We start from the raw sequence: 16,293 nt of genomic DNA on the forward strand, positions 1-16,293 counted from the left end.
GACATTTAGTTGTGATGGTTAAGGTGAGGGTAAGGGGCTAGGGAATGCATTATGTCAATGAGGGGTCCCCACAAAGATAGTGACACAAACCTGTGTGTGTGTGTGTGTGTGTGTGTGTGTGTGTGTGTGTGTGTGTGTGTGTGTGTGTGTGTTGCTGTGTTGTCGTACCCTCGGCCCTGACAGCCGAGCCTCTTGGATACGTCTCTCTGCAGCAGCCCCTCCAGCAGGTCTTTGAGCTCCGCGGTGAACGAGTCCGGAAGCTCCACATTCTGCAAGGGGAAAAGGGAGGGAGGGAGGGAGGGAGGGAGGGAGGGAGGGAGGGAGGAAACAGAGAGGAGGGAGAGTGAAAGTGAGAATGGGCTGTTTGAAAAACGACAGGCATCACCTGTACCTTTTGCTGTAGTAGGTCTACAGAGGTTTTCAGTCAGTCGGACACAGACACAAATGAAACTAGATCTGTTCAGTGTTTTCAACAGCTCTGTGGAAGACTTAGCTGTGCGTATTTGGTGGAAGGTGAGCAGGGCCGGCCCTAGACTTTTGGGGGCCCTAAGCAGGACTTGCTTTGGGGGGGGGGGGGGACTCTCCACACTGTATCATGTTGCCACTGCACTTGGCACTAAACCAACTTGTGTGTTAGTTTAAGCACTCATAATGTACAAATACACATTTAAAAGACTAATGTGAGACCTATTAGCAGCAACGCTATCTTTAAATAGACCGGCTCTGTTGTGAGCTCCAGTGTGGGACATTTCAAGCGCTCTTGGGGGCCCCTCTGGTAGCCACGGGGGCCCCTAAGTAGCCGCTTAGTTCGCTCATGGGTCGGGCCGGCTCTGGGGGAAAATGTGACATTTTTTGTCTCTCTGTGGGATTTTGTGTCTCTTTGTAGTCGTGTTGTGTCTTTCCTTTAACCCTTGCGTTATCCTGAAAATCAACACTTTTTTTTCCGAAATATTTTCTACACTTTATTCAATATTTGATGTTTTTTATTTATTTTATTTTTTTAAATCGCTTTTAAACATTGTTAGTGCCTTGTTTGATGTTTTATTTTCAAAGCTGTTTTCTAGGCTTTCAATTCTTTGACGTTTTTAAACCTTTTAATTGCGAAGAGCGCTGATGCGTTGAACCATCCATGTTATTTTTGGGCAATTTTGTTGAAAGAAACTCCACATTTCTCATATAGAAAAACTTTGAAAAAAAGGGGGTCAGACTTGACCCGAGGACAACAGGAGGGATATGTCTCGTTTTGGGTCTCTGTGGTCATTTGGCGTCTCTCTGTAGTCGGTTTGTGTCTCTTTGTGGTAGTTTTGCATCTCATTTTCACATTATTTGGGACCGTTATTATCACCATATCTGGGTCTAAAACATTGGAAAAGCTAGAGCAGATAATACATGAATAACTCTCATTATTAGACAAAACTTAAAGCTGAAGAAGTCCGACTACAATCATTAGATCGGGGACAAGTGTCACTGCCCGATGTGAGTCAAGCGCAGATGTGAGTCGCGCATGCGTCACTTTACGACAAGTAGCCTCCAAGATGCTAACGTTATACGTTTCTGAAATGACTGCTGGCTACAAGTTAGCAACCAAACACAACAAAGGCTGTCACTTGAATGGCATGTTGAGCTAACGTTAGCAACCAAACAATCATAGATAGCTACGTTTTCTCTCTCTACTCACTCTCTACCCCTCTCTCCCTCCCTCTCTCCCGGTCTGTGTCTCTCTCTCTCTCCTCTCCCTCTCTCTCTCTCTACTCACACTCTACCCCTCTCTCCCTCCCTCTCTCCCTCTCTCAACCTCTGTCTCTCTCTCTCTCTCTCCCTCTCTCTCTCTCCTCTCCCTCTCTCTCTCTCTGTCCCTCTCTCTCTCTCCTCTCCCTCTCTCTCTCTCTCCCGGTCTGTGTCTCTCTCTCTTCTCTCTTTTTTTTTTTTTTTTTCTCTCTCTTTTTTTTCTCTTCTCTCTCTCTCTTCTTCTCTTCTCTCTCTCTCCTCCTCTCTCCTCTCTCTCTCTCTCTCTCTCCTCTCTCTCTCTCTGTCCCTCTCTCTCTCTCCTCTCCCTCTCTCTCTCTCTCAACCTCTGTCTCTCTCTCTCGCTCTCCCTCTCCTCTCTCCCGGTCTGTGTCTCTCTCTCTCTCTCTCTCTCTTGCCCTCCCTCTCTCTCTGTCCCTCTCTCTCTCTCTCCTTCTCTCGGTTCTCTCCTAGCCCCTCTCTCTATCACTCTCTCCTCCTCTCCCCCTCCCCTCCCCTCTCTCTCTCCTCTCCTCTCACTCACTCTATCCTCACCTCTCTCTACCCATCTCTCGCTAGCCTAACTATCCTCCTCTCTATCCGCAATCTGTCTCTGCTCCTCCTCCTCTGGATCTCTCTCTCTTGCTATCTGTCTCTCCCTCCCTCTCTCTCTCTCAGCCTCTGTCTCTCTCTCTCCCTCCCTCTCTCCCTCTCCACCCCCCTCTCCTCCTCTCTCTCTCCCTCCCCCTCTTACCCCTCCCTCTCCTCCCTTTTGCTCTCTCCCCTCCTCTCCCTCCCCTCTCCCTCCTCCTCTCCTCTATATCAAGACATGGAAATCTCACCTTTTTAACAACATGGCACCTTTAAGCTCTCTCCCCCCATTATGAAAATTCCACCCCATATATAGTCCGGTGGGAGCAGCCTCCCCCCTCGCTTTTTTTTGCTTTGTGTGGACCCGTTATGTCTAAGTTGGAGCCTGTGCCATCTATCGGGATCTGCTCCATCCCTCCTTCCATCCACCTCTTCCTGTTCTCAGCCCCTTTTCTTTTTCCTTTCACTGCCGTCTGCTTCTATGGTGTTTATGTAATGAGACCATTCATCATGTTTAATAAACAGAAAGACATATAGGGCAGTATTTTTAGCCCGGTCGGGGCCGAACCGAAGCCTTTTCCCCTCTCTCTCTCTCTCTCTCTCTCTCTCTCTTACTCTCTCTCTAACACACACACACACACACACACACACACACACAGACACACACACAGACACACACACACACAGACAACTCATTAAAAAAAAAAAAAAAAAAAAAACAGACAGACTACACAGACACACAACACACAGGCCGAGGTTAAAGGGATGAAACCAAAGATAAATGAAACGGATTAAAGATTTAATCTGGATTTATTGTGGTTGAAGATCATACTTTCGTGGTGTGTGTGCGTTATACTTATGTTGTGTTTGTGTTATGGGTTTATGTGTGTAGGTGTTGTGTGTATGGTTGGTTATGATGATGCCGGTGGTATTGTGTGATGATGTACATCTGTGGTGTGTTTGTGTGTGTGTATGTATATATATTATTTGTGTGATGATATTGTTATGTGTAATATATACTTATTGATGATGATGATATTATATGATGATGATGATGATGATGATGATATTGATGATGATGATGATGATGATGGTATTAGTGAGAGAGGCAGCTACACTTCTCACGCTTCTGTATGTATTGTTGGTGTACGCGGTGTAATATTGATGATGATGATGAGGTATGTATTGATGTTACCTGTGGGTGTGTATGTGTTGATGTGTGGTGATGATGATGGTATGATATTGTTATTGTGTTATGTGTATGTGATGATGATGATGATATTGATGTTATTGGTATTTTGCCTGTGTATGTATGTGTTAGAAGAGGGCCCTACCTCTCTACTTGGCTATGTATGTGTGTATGGCCAATGATACGTGGTATGCGGTGTATTATTGATATTGATGATGATACCTGTGGTATTGGCCTGGATATTGTGTGTACCGATTATGTGTGTGATGATATTGATGATATTGTTATTGATGATATTGTTATTATTATTATTTATTGTTATTGTGTATTATTGTTATTGTGTATGTGTGTAAGGAGGAGGCTTACCCTTCTCAGTTGCTTCTGTATGTGTGTACCTGTATGTGTTTGTATACCGGTACGTATGTATGTATGTGTATAGTGTGTATTATTGTGTATTATTGTGTGTGTGTGTGTATATATACCTGTGTGTGTGTGTGTATGTGTGTGTGTGTGTGTGTGTGTGGTGTGTGTGTGTGTATTTTTGTGTGTGTAGGAGAGGCTGCCTTCTCACTTGCTCTGTATGTGTACCTGTATGTGTGTAGTACCGGTATATGTATGTTTTGTGTGTACCTGTGTGTGTGTGTGTGTATGTTGTGTGGTGTGTGTGTGTGTGTACCTGTGTGTTGTGTGTGTGTGGTGTGTGTGTGTATATATAGCTGTGTGTGGGGTGTGTGGGGGGGGAGTGTGTGGTGTGTGAATATATACCTGTGTGTGTGTTTGATGTGTGTGTGTGTGTGTGTGGGTGAAAAAAATATATATAAAAATATATATGTGTGTGTGTGTGTGTGTGTGTGTGTGTGTGTGTGTGTGTGTGTGTGTGTGTGTGTGAGAGAGAGAGCAGCTACCCTTCTCACTTGCTTCATGTCCCGACAAAACACATAAACAGACACAGCCACTTGGACGGGTTCCACCGTGACGGACGACTGCTGCTGGCGGGCCGAGTGAAGAGGAGCAAAGCTGCGCCGATGAAAACTCACTCCGCAGTTTGTCTCTGTAATCGTGTCAGAGCTCAAAACGCAACGGGACGCCTTCGCAGCGCAGGGGGGAGGGGGCAGGGGGGAGTGGGTGAGAGCAGATCTGTCACCACCGGGTGGGCTCGATGGCCACCATTCATGCCGGGTGGTCGCTCAATCCGACCCGTGACATCAAAAGCCTCGGCAGTAGATTCCTCTGACAGACAACGACCGGCTCAACACCAGGGCTGCACCGTATCAGGGTCACTCATCTAATTGTGATTCTTTTGACTGATAATTGTGATTGGGATGTGATTCACGATATTCGAGGGAATGATCATTTTTGTATCATTGTTCTCATTTTCATTGAAAAATAAAGGGATAAAGGGATACTTCACAGTTTGTTGAAATAGGGGCTTATCACGGTCTCCCCTAGCTGTAGATAGGTGGGGTCTCCCCTAGCTGTAGATAGGTGGGGTCTCCCCTAGCTGTAGATAGGTGGGGTCTCCCCTACCTGTAGATAGGTGGGGTTTTTTAACTGTAGGTAGGTGGGGTTTTTTAGCTGTAGATAGGTGGGGTGTTTTTAGCTGTGAATATAGGTGGGGTGTTTTCTGGCTGTGGGTGGTGGGGTGTGCCCTGGGTGTGGGTAGGTGGGGGGGGGGGGGTGGGTGTGGGTGGGTGGGGGGGTGTGGGTGGGGTGGGTGGGGTGTGGGTGTGGGTGGTGGGGGTGCCCTCCCTGTGGGTGGGTGGGGTGTCCCTGGGTGTGGGTGGGTGGGGGGTGCCCTGGCTGTGGGTGGGTGGGGTCCTCCTGGGTGTGGGTGGGTGGGGTGTCCTCTGGCTGTGGGTGGGTGGGGTGTCCCTGGCTGTGGGTGGGTGGGGTGTGTCTGGCTGGGTGGGTGGTGTCCCCTGGCTGTGGGTGGGTGGGGGTGTTCTCTGGCTGTGGGTGGGTGGGGTGTTCTCTGGCTGTGGGTGGGTGGGGTGTCCCTGGCTGTGGGTGGGTGGGGTGTTCTCTGGGTGTGTGTGGGTGGGTGGGGTGTCCTCTGGCTGTGTGGGTGGGGTGCTGGGGTGTCCCTGGCTGTGGGTGGGTGGGGTGTCCCCTGTGTGGGTGGGTGGGGTGTCCTGGCTGTGTGGTGGGGTGTTCTCTGGTGTGGGTCTCCCCTAGCTGTAGATAGGTGAGGTCTCCCCTAGCTGTAGATAGGTGGGGTCTCCTCTAGCTGTAGATAGGTGGGGTCTCCCTCTAGCTGTAGATAGGTGGGGTCTCCCCTAGCTGTAGAATAGGTGGGGTCTCCTCTAGCTGTGGATAGGTGGGGTCTCCTCCTAGCTGTAGATAGGTGAGGTCTCCTCTAGCTGTAGATGGGTGGGGTCTCCCCTAGCTGTAGATAGGTGGGGTCTCCCTAGCTGTAGATAGGTGAGGTCCCCCTAGCTGTAGATAGGTGGGGTCTCCTCTAGCTGTAGATAGGTGAGGTCTCCTCTAGCTGTAGATAGGTGGGGTCTCCCCTAGCTGTAGATAGGTGGGGTCTCCTCTAGCTGTAGATAGGTGGGGTCTCCTCTAGCTGTAGATAGGTGGGGTCTCCCCTAGCTGTAGATAGGTGGGCCAGCGCATTTTTGTGCATGCATCGTTTTAGTCCGGTGCAACACCGGCAGCGCCGACGCTAGTTAGCTTAGCGTAGTGAATGGAATCCTATGTTGCCGGTTAGCATGTTGTGAGTAAAAGTGAACCAACAAAAGACAAAAAAACAACCTAATTACTTGCACTGAGACAAAAAATGCGTTGGCCCACCTATCTACAGCTAGGGTAGACCGGGATAAGAACTATTTCAAGAAACGGTGGAGTATCCCTTTAAAGGTGCAGTAGGTTAAGACTTATAAAACTACCTTTCTGTCATATTAGCTGAAACTGACCCTATGTTCCAGTAGAACTACATGAAGCAGGTCATTTAAAATAAAATCCAGCTCCTCTGGCTCCACCTACAGCCTGGAGTGGGATTTGCAAAAATCCACAGCTCCCTGTTCAGATGCACCAATCAGGGCCAGGGGGGTGTCTAACTGTTCAGATGCACCAATCAGGGCCAGGGGGAGGTGTCTAACTGCGTGTCAATCACTGCTCATGCACACGCATTCATTATCCCTCGTGGGGGGAGGGGCTTAGGAGACCGTTTTGGGCTTTAGCAGAAAAGGTGGGGGGAGGGACTGAGAAGTTGTCAAAATGTTTGGCTAAGTCCTGGATCTTTAAAGTGTGATTTTTCACGAGGATCTGTACCAAACAAAGATTTCTTTCTTTAGTCTGTAGAACTACACTTATTGTTCTTATATTTCATACCTGTCTTATTCTATTTCATTCTTTAATTTCTATTCTACCTTCTTCTTCAGTTCTATTCTATTTTATATTCTCTTTGACAGATGTTCTTAATTGTTTTAACTGCTCTTTTATTTATTTTTTTAACCGTTTAATGTAAAGCACTTTGAATTGCCTTGCTACTGAAATGTGCTACTGGTATCAGGCAAATGCGCTTTGATGAACACACAGCGTTAGCAGGCAGAGTGCACTCAGTACAAGAGAAGAGAGGGAGCGCCTAGGACTAAGCCGGGAATCGGAGAAAAATAAAATGTGTTTTCGCTGATTTATCACTAGAATTTTTTGTCTATACCTACGACGTTACACTTCCAGGATTGCTCCGGTGCCGCCGGAAGTCCTTCATTTCGGCCAGATGTGCGTCCCCTTCCTCTGTCTCTGTGTTGGCGTTCTAACCTCCGGTGGATTTGTGAGGACTGTGGTTAACTGCTCCTCAGATCTCTGCAGGGTAAATCCAGACAGCTAGCTAGACTATCTGGCCAATCTGAGTTTTCTGTCGCACGACTAAAACTACTTTTGAACGTACACATGTTCCACCAAAACAAGTTCCTTCCTAGGATTGGGTATCAAAAATTACAATTCCAGTGGAATCGTTTGGAGGATTTAGTTTCAAATCCGATCATTGGATCCAAATTCAACATACGCAAGTTTAGGTTTCCCGTAGCGGCCAGGCGCTTGTTGCGTTGCAGCCTTGGAGCGCAGTAAGTGGCGCTCTAATGTGGCTTTATTTTACGTTAAAAAAAGCCCGGTAAAACTGCAAACCACCACTGAATCAAAATAAAACTTTCCTCTTATTTGTGAAATAAGCATGTGAGCCGTTTCAACTCCACCCCTCAAAGAATCGAAATCAAGAATCGATGAGAACCGGAAAGAAGAATCGGAGTTGGAATCAGAATTGTTAAAATCCAAACGATGTCCAACCCTACTCCTTCCTGAGGCTTTTTGGAAGCGGCTAAAGTTTTTTGATTGGTTCAAAGAAATGCCAATAAACCAGAGCACGTTTTTTCTCCCATCCGGGAATGCTGTGTGTCGACTAGCCAGACCCTCCTCCGCAGCGCTGTGGAGGAAGGTCTGGCAACGCGAGACTAATCCGGAGTTGACCAATCGATGGGTTGAAGAGAAGGTGGAATTTCAGTTGGCCAAGATTTTCTCTGGTCGACTACAGCCCTACTTTCTTCACCAGATGATGTGAAAAACAAACATTCTGCACAGTGAAGCACAAACCCATTTTTGAGTGGAAGGGGGGGAGAGAGACGACTTTAAATTTAATTAAAAATACATGGATTTAAACCAGATGAAACTGTAATGCTGGCTGCATTTTTAAGCTTCCGTATTTTCTTTGTTTTTCTTTAACCACAGATCCCCGACTCTCCGAGTAAACCTGTGCTGGATGTGGCTTTAAATCCATTTGACCCGTGGGGGTGTAATTTAACTTCCCTGGCTCAGTTGATCTAAGCCGAGTTTCTGTCGGATGCCTCGTCTCCTGCGTCTTCCCATGACACAGCAAAGTAAACACACAGCCGGGTGCTGGGCGGAGAGAGTAAAAGATGACCCAAAAAACAAAAGACCTGTATCTGTCAGGTGGGAGAAACGCTGTCGACACCGGGGCTGCAACTAACCATTATTTTCTCCCTTAATACATTAGTTGTTTTGGTCTCTAAAAACGTCAGAAAATGGTGAAGAAATTTTGATCAGTGTTTCCCCAAAAAGCCCAAGATGACGTCCTCAAATGTCCTGTTTTGTCCACAACTCAAAAGATATTCAGTGTTCTGTCACAGAAGTAAAAGATCCATTTTTTTGTTGTTGTTTTTTTTACATAAAAACATCCGCGAAATTGCATTTGCTAAACCCACCAAACTCCATGTTAATAAACAGTCATTTTAGCATCGTAAAATACACTTCATTCAAAGTCAACAGAAACAAAATAAAACCATGAAAAGCAGTTTTGGGTCGTCTTTCCACTTTTCTAACCATCACATCTCTAGTTCTGGTTGAAATAAACACATAGTTTACTGATATACATGTGAAGATACGTTGGCTCTACACACGCTAAAAGTGCTGTTTTTTTAAATGGAGTCTGATGGGTTTAGAGCTAGCGACCTCAGAGCTAAGGAACTAAATCGATTCATCTTTGCAGCTCTATTCGACACGTTTAGAAACTCACACAGGTAGATTCAACGCCTTTGACTTGGCGTGCGTCAGGGATGTGTTCACACACAGCTCAGTATGTACAGGGATATACACATCTGTGTGCATTTGGTATTACTGGGCAGGCAAACAAGGGCCAAGCCCATGCGTTTAGGGTTAAGTAAAGAATCATATGTGCTTTACAGTTTTCTACAGTTTACACAAAGACTCCTTGATATACATCTATGCAGATATGCATCTGTCATCATGAGCACCTTTGGCCTTGCACGCCCTAAAGGAAACGTGTAGGAGTGTCTTACCATGGTGAGCGTCATGCGGTCAATCTCATGTTTGTCTTTGGTCTTGTGCTGTCTGAAGGGACTGTGCCTGGAGAGAGAAAGACAGAAAGAAAAAATAAAGATACTGACACACTGACTGAGATCACTGGGGAAAAAAAGCCGTGATGGAGAAAGGGACTCGGATCTATGGCTGCAACTAACGATTATTTTCTACTGCCGATTAATCTGTTGATTATTTACTATCTAAAAAGTCAGAAAGTGGATCAGTGTTTCCCAAAAAAGCCCAAGACGACGTCCTCAAATGTCTTGTTTTGTCCACAACTCAAAGATATTCAGTTTACTGTCCTAGAGGAGAGAAGGAACTAGAACAATATTCACATTTAACAAGCTGACATCAGAGAAGCTTTACTCAAACCGATTATCGTGGCCCAGTTCAGACCAAAGATTTGCCACTGGTTTTACAACGTAAGTGACTGTTTCAACAGCCAATAGACCCTTTCACAGCAGACATGTTGACATGTCATAGTAGGAAAAGCACAGGTGTATTCAAAACCATTACTGATGGCTGCATTCCACTTAGGAGAGGTCCTGGTATTAAACCATTACTGATGGCTGCATTCCACTTAGGAGAGGTCCTGGTATTAAACCATTACTGATGGCTGCATTTCACTTAGGAGAGGTCCTGGTATTAAACCATTACTGGTGGCTGCATTCCACTTAGGAGAGACCCTGGTATTAAACCATTAATGATGGCTGCATTCCACTTAGGAGAGGTCCTGGTATTAAACCATTACTGATGGCTGCATTCCACTTAGGAGAGGTCCTGGTATTAAACCATTACTGATGGCTGCATTCCACTTAGGAGAGACCCTGGTATTAAACCATTACTGATGGCTGCATTCCACTTAGGAGAGACCCTGGTATTAAACCATTAATGATGGCTGCATTCCACTTAGGAGAGGTCCTGGTATTAAACTATTACTGATGGCTGCATTCCACTTAGGAGAGGTCCTGGTATTAAACCATTAATGATGGCTGCATTCCACTTAGGAGAGGTCCTGGTATTAAACCATTACTGATGGCTGCATTCCACTTAGGAGAGGTCCTGGTATTAAACCATTACTGATGGCTGCATTTCACTTAGGAGAGACCCTGGTATTAAACCATTAATGATGGCTGCATTCCACTTAGGAGAGGTCCTGGTATTAAACCATTACTGATGGCTGCATTCCACTTAGGAGAGGTCCTGGTATTAAACCATTACTGATGGCTGCATTCCACTTAGGAGAGACCCTGGTATTAAACTATTACTGATGGCTGCATTCCACTTAGGAGAGACCCTGGTATTAAACCATTAATGATGGCTGCATTCCACTTAGGAGAGGTCCTGGTATTGTGCATGCTGACTCAATGAAATATCTTACTGGGACACTTGATGGAACTGAGCCATCGTTAAGTTTATCAATGTCAGCTGGGCTTTTCCTACTATGACAAGTCAACATGTCTGCTGTGAAAAAAGGTCCATTGAGAAGTCAGCTGGTGGAGTCTCCAGAGGCTGGTTTTACAACGTAAGAGACGTCTCCCGTTTCAACAGCCAATAGAGAAGTCAGCTGGTAAAGTCTGCTACAATAAAATGATCTAGAATCCATTTTATTTCTGTTACAAACTGTTAACGGAGGCTCAACGTGCGCCCGCAAGCCCGTACGGCGGAGCGAGCTAGAGAGCGACTGAAGAGAGGGAGCGCCTAGGACTAAGCCGGGAATCGGAGAAATACAAAGTGTTTTTGCCGATTCAGCACTAGAAATTTTTGTCTATACCCACGATGTTACACTTTCGGGATGGCTCCAATGCCGCTGAAATTACGCCGGATTTCCCTAATTTCGGCCGGATGTGCGTCCCCTTCCTCTGTCTCTGTGTTGGCGTTCTAACCTCCGGCTGATTTCTGAGGACTATGGTTAACTGCTCCTCAGATCTCTGCAGGGTAAATCCAGACAGCTAGCTAGACTATCTGTCCAATCGGAGTTTCCTGTTGCACGACTAAAACTACTTTTGAACGTACACACGTTCCACCAAAACAACTTCCTTCCAGAGGCTATTTTGCAGAGGCACCGTGGCTCCGTCCGGCGCCTAGCGCCGCACCAAGACGATTGCGATTGGTTTAAAGAAATGCCCTTCCTCTGCAGCGCTGTGGAGCAAAGTCTGGCAATGCGAGATAGTAGAAATGCAACTGTAGCAAGCATCTCACTATCACTTACGTTATGCACATTCATATTTAGACGCAACCAATGATATATTCAGCTACGAAAAAAGCCTGGAAGTCGGGAGTTAGGAAGTGGTCTCGTCCAGAATCTTTGGTCTGAACTGGGCTCTTACGGTGAAGTAGATGTCAGATTGGCAAACCCTGACAGCCTTTTTGGATAAATTATTCCCTTGCCCTGCCATTTCTGAATGAATTTGAATGTGATGGATATGAATGGATTTGATATGGTTCTAAACTCTGACTTATGAACAGCGATTCATTAAGGGTAGCACATTAAATTAGCTTTTACGGACTAACTAATCGATTCATCTTTGCAGCTCTACTCAGACCCTTTACTTCAGTAAGACAGTCCTTCCAGTAAAACGCAGAGTTTTTTTGTGATTGCTGCGGGCAAAAATCCTCGATTATGCAGCACGTTTTCTTAAAAAATGCGATGGAATATGCTATATATGATATTTATGCAATTCTATGCGATGAAATTGCAGGAACTTGCAAAAAATGCGGTTTGATGAAAATGAGAAAGAAAATGTGATTCCCCCCCCCCAACACCCTGCTTTTTTAAACTTAATTTCCAAAAATAGTTTACAGATATTCAGTTATTGCAATAAGTAAACAAATAAGATACAAACATATAGACAAATAATATAATATTAAAGTAAAAATAAAAGTAAGTCTAAACAGAGGGAAATAAAAGATACAAAAGAGACAGACTTTCAAAAATCATTAATAATATAGACAGCAGGAGCACTTAAAGAAATTTAAGATAGCTTAAGATAGACAGATATTAAGATAGCTTTCTGATTGGATACCAACTTAAGAGACTCAAAGTACAACATGTCAAATTCAACCCCCAACATCCTGCTTTTCGATGATGTTCACGTCGCATAATGACGTCACTTCATAACGTTCCCATGGCAACAGGGGAAAACGGCTGCTCTTGTGTGAAGTAAAAGCAACATTTTTTCAACTTTCTGCTGAGATATATTACGGGACTTTTTTGCAACGAAAATGCGGGGATTATGAAATCATGCAAGCCCCGCATATTTTGCGCGGAAATCGTCAATTTATGCGGCGAAAGTGCGGCATATTTGAAAAAATACGGGCCCCGCATGAATATGCCGACTTTGGCTGATTATGCGTTGAATTATGCGATCGCATAATCGCGTTTTTCTGGAAGGACTGGTTAGAGTAACTAATACCACATTGTAGAAATACTCTACTCTCTTTGTGTGCAAAAACCTGAACCTGTAAAAGAAACTGAAGCTGTCACATGAATGTACACAAAAAAGTGCAATATTTCCCTCGGAGACGTAGAGTGGAAGCATACAGAAGCATGAAAACAAAATACTCAAGAACTTAAGGACAGTCCTTCAGTGGATTTACGTAAGTCACCTTCCAACACTTGAAAAAAGAAAGGAGAGACCAAGAGGAGGACGGGAAGGAGAGCAAGAGCAAGAACAATTCAGACACCTTTCAAAAAACACACACTTCAAACTGAAGCTGCACGCTCGGAAATATTACGACGCAATAAAAGAAATAGAGCTGACCCAGATCTTACTCACTGTAATTACCCGCACCTGGTTCGAGTGCCGACTCTTTAAAACCTTTCAAATGGGATAGCTACTGATTTGAGCCTCAGATCTTTACCAATAAATCAATCAAGCTGTGTTTATACGTAGCACCTTTCAAACGGCAGACAAAAAAAGTGGATTAGAGACTTAAAGCGCTCATATTATGCTCATTTTCAGGCTCATAATTGTATTTTAAGGTTGTACCAGAATAGGTCTACATGGTTTCATTTTCAAAAAACACCATATTTTTGTTGTACTGCACATTGCTGCAGCTCCTCTTTTCACCCTGTGTTCAGGTCTCTGTTTTAACTACAGAGTGAGACATCTTTTCTTCTTCTTCTTCTGTACTATCTTTGATTGCACTCGCACATGCTCAGTAGCTCAGATCGTAGACCATGTCAGCTAGCTCCATAGACAGTCAAAGAAAGGCTGTTTCTCCGACTTCAGTCAGTTCCAAGGCAGCAGGGCTCTCAAGTCTCACGCATTTCAACCCGTTTACACGCTCACACGCCACACCTTTTCTTTCTCACGCAGAGAAATTACCAGGGCAACGCCCACCAAGCTGCGCCGCTATTTTTTTTAAACAGTGGAACAGGTAGAGGAATCAAGTGAGTAAGACAAAATTACGACAGAGGATTTAAAGCTACTGAGTACAGGAAAAAACAAAGAATGTTCTTGCATCGGGGGTACTGGCAGACGCAACATCACATGTAGACCACACATTCTAAGTTTCATGTAAATCGGAATAACTTTTTCCAAGATACAACCTGTAGAAAACTCCCTGCTGGACTGAGACAACGCCACCTCTTGGACTCACGCATTTGCGCAACTTCGCCATTTCCTTTTGTAGTTCGCTGCAAACATGAGTACAGCTGCTCCTAAAGTTGCACGTTACTTGTATAGCATTCTGTTGTGTTGCCGTGTGCGTTATTGAGAATGTCAGTGCACAATTTTATGTCCATGCTGGTGTTGCATGTATCTTTGTTTGTGAAGAAATGCTTTGCACTGATACACTGTTTTATTTTGCTATTAGGGACAATTGATAGGTTAGACAGTTTCTCCAACTTCAGTCAGTTCCAAGGCAGGATCAGCTGGGAGACTTCTTCTAAAAGAGGGCGCACATGGAAGCAGTTCTTTTGGAGACTTGTGTGTGTTGTAGCAGTGCTTTGCTATTGAGAACAAGGTAGCATGCTGGCGTTAGCCGCTAGTGACGTAGAAAGCCGTGCAGATGTTGACCAGCTCACCAGGAGACTGAAGGCAGGACACATTCAGAAACCAGATCTCACTCAGAACACCATGGATGGATTTATTCAAAGTGTGTATGTGTGTGGAAGCACCAGAGACACAAAATAACACCCCAAATCCTAGAAAAAGGGATTTTTTCATAATCTGGGCACTTTAAATAAGTGGATATAGAGACTAATGCATACTAAGACCAATAAAATATGGATGTTTAACCCTTGTGATGTGTGCACACATCTTGTGTGTTAGTGGGTCAAATGTAAACCATGATTTAACTCCGCCCAAAATACTCATAAAACATAATACTCAATATTATTATTATCTTTTTTTAAATTAATATCTTTTGCTACGTTTCCCCCTCTCATTCCCCCTGCTCTGGCGTTTCCCCTCTCATTCCCCCTGCTCTAGCGTTTCCCCGTCTCATTCCCCCTGCTCTGGCGTTTCCCCTCTCATTCCCCCTGCTCTGGCGTTTCCCCATCTCATTCCCCCTGCTCTAGCGTTTCCCCCTCTCATTCCCCCTGCTCTAGCGTTTCCCCGTCTCATTCCCCCTGCTCTAGCGTTTCCCCGTCTCATTCCCCCCTGCTCTGGTGTTTCCCCTCTCATTCCCCCTGCTCTAAGCGTTTCCCCGTCTCATTCCCCCTGCTCCGGCGTTTCCCCCTCTCATTCCCCCTGCTCTGGTGTTTCCCCCTCTCATTCCCCCTGCTCTAGCATTTCCCCCTCTCATTCCCCCTGCTCTGGCGTTTCCCCCTCTCATTTCCCCCCTGCTCTGGCGTTTTCCCCCTCTCATTCCCCCCTGCTCTGGCGTTTTCCCCCTCTCATTCCCCCTGCTCTGGTGTTTCCCCCTCTCATTCCCCCTGCTCTGGTGTTTCCCCCTCTCATTTCCCCCTGCTCTAGCATTTCCCCTCTCATTTCCCCTGCTCTGGCGTTTCCCCCTCTCATTCCCCCTGCTCTGGCGTTTCCCCCTCTCATTCCCCCTGCTCTGGTGTTTCCCCCTCTCATTCCCCCCTGCTCTGGCGTTTCCCCTCTCCTTTCCCCCTTGCTCTAGCATTTCCCCTCTCATTCCCCCTGCTCTGGCGTTTCCGAGCCCCTAAACCAGGGACATTTGGACGTTTTTTTGGCTGCCAACGGAGACCTTTGGCAACTCTGACGCCAACGTTTCTCCGTCCTGATTGGCTCTTGTCGGTCACGACGTCTCGTTCGCTGAGACTTAAAGCTACCAACGTTACCACGGTAACTACCAGCAGCGTGTCAGCAGAGTCTCCACTCTGCCTCCTGTTTATGCCCAGTATACCATGATGTTGATGAAGATATTCTGGTTTGGGCGTGTCAGTTTAAACTAGAGATTAGTTCTTCTACTGGAGATAAAAACACGTGTGTGCACGGAGATCACTGTTGGCCTCAAAACCAAGAAATAATAATAATAAAAAAAAAGGAGCAATGCAAATGTAGCCTAAGGGAGCTGAAGGAGTTCATGCTGGAGAGACTTTCACACGCCCAGCACATTCAGACCCAGCAGAGGAGCGAGCACTGCTTTCGGAGGCCAACGCATCAAGCCAAATCGTACCTACGAGACAGAACGGCGTTTCTGTCCGAGACGCACTCCACTTAGCGAGAGGGATCAAACGCCAACTGGCAGGCTTAATGGAGGGGGAGCTACATCTTCCACGAGTCTAACTGTTCAGCCCGGAGCCAAAAAGACTTCAGAATGCACCGCTGAAGACCGGAAAGGATGTTAATCAATAAATCAAAGTCTGAACTGTTGACAGATGCAAACTGAGAACTTTTAGGAGATAACATAGGAGATAAGGCTTAAAAGCCTGGAACATGTAGAGAACAAACTGATTCTGCAGAGGCATGTTGAGTTTTCTGGATAAAGAGTTATATAAAGATATTTTGGCGAGGAGAAAAAACTGGCATGGCCAT

At 45.6% G+C, this 16,293-nt stretch overlaps 1 protein-coding gene across 1 annotated transcript in view; it reads right to left on the bottom strand.

The window, feature by feature from the left end:
• grk3 (G protein-coupled receptor kinase 3) overlaps positions 1 to 16,293 on the bottom strand; it is a 117,340-nt gene that overhangs the window by 16,867 nt on the left and 84,180 nt on the right. Inside the window, 2 exon segments of the mRNA XM_039779065.1 lie at positions 169 to 269; positions 9,319 to 9,385. Of these exon segments, the coding sequence (XP_039634999.1) occupies positions 169 to 269; positions 9,319 to 9,385 (168 nt within the window).

This window comes from Perca fluviatilis, chromosome 17, assembly GCF_010015445.1.
Source record: "Perca fluviatilis chromosome 17, GENO_Pfluv_1.0, whole genome shotgun sequence".
In the NCBI taxonomy this organism is placed as follows: Eukaryota; Metazoa; Chordata; class Actinopteri; order Perciformes; family Percidae; genus Perca; species Perca fluviatilis.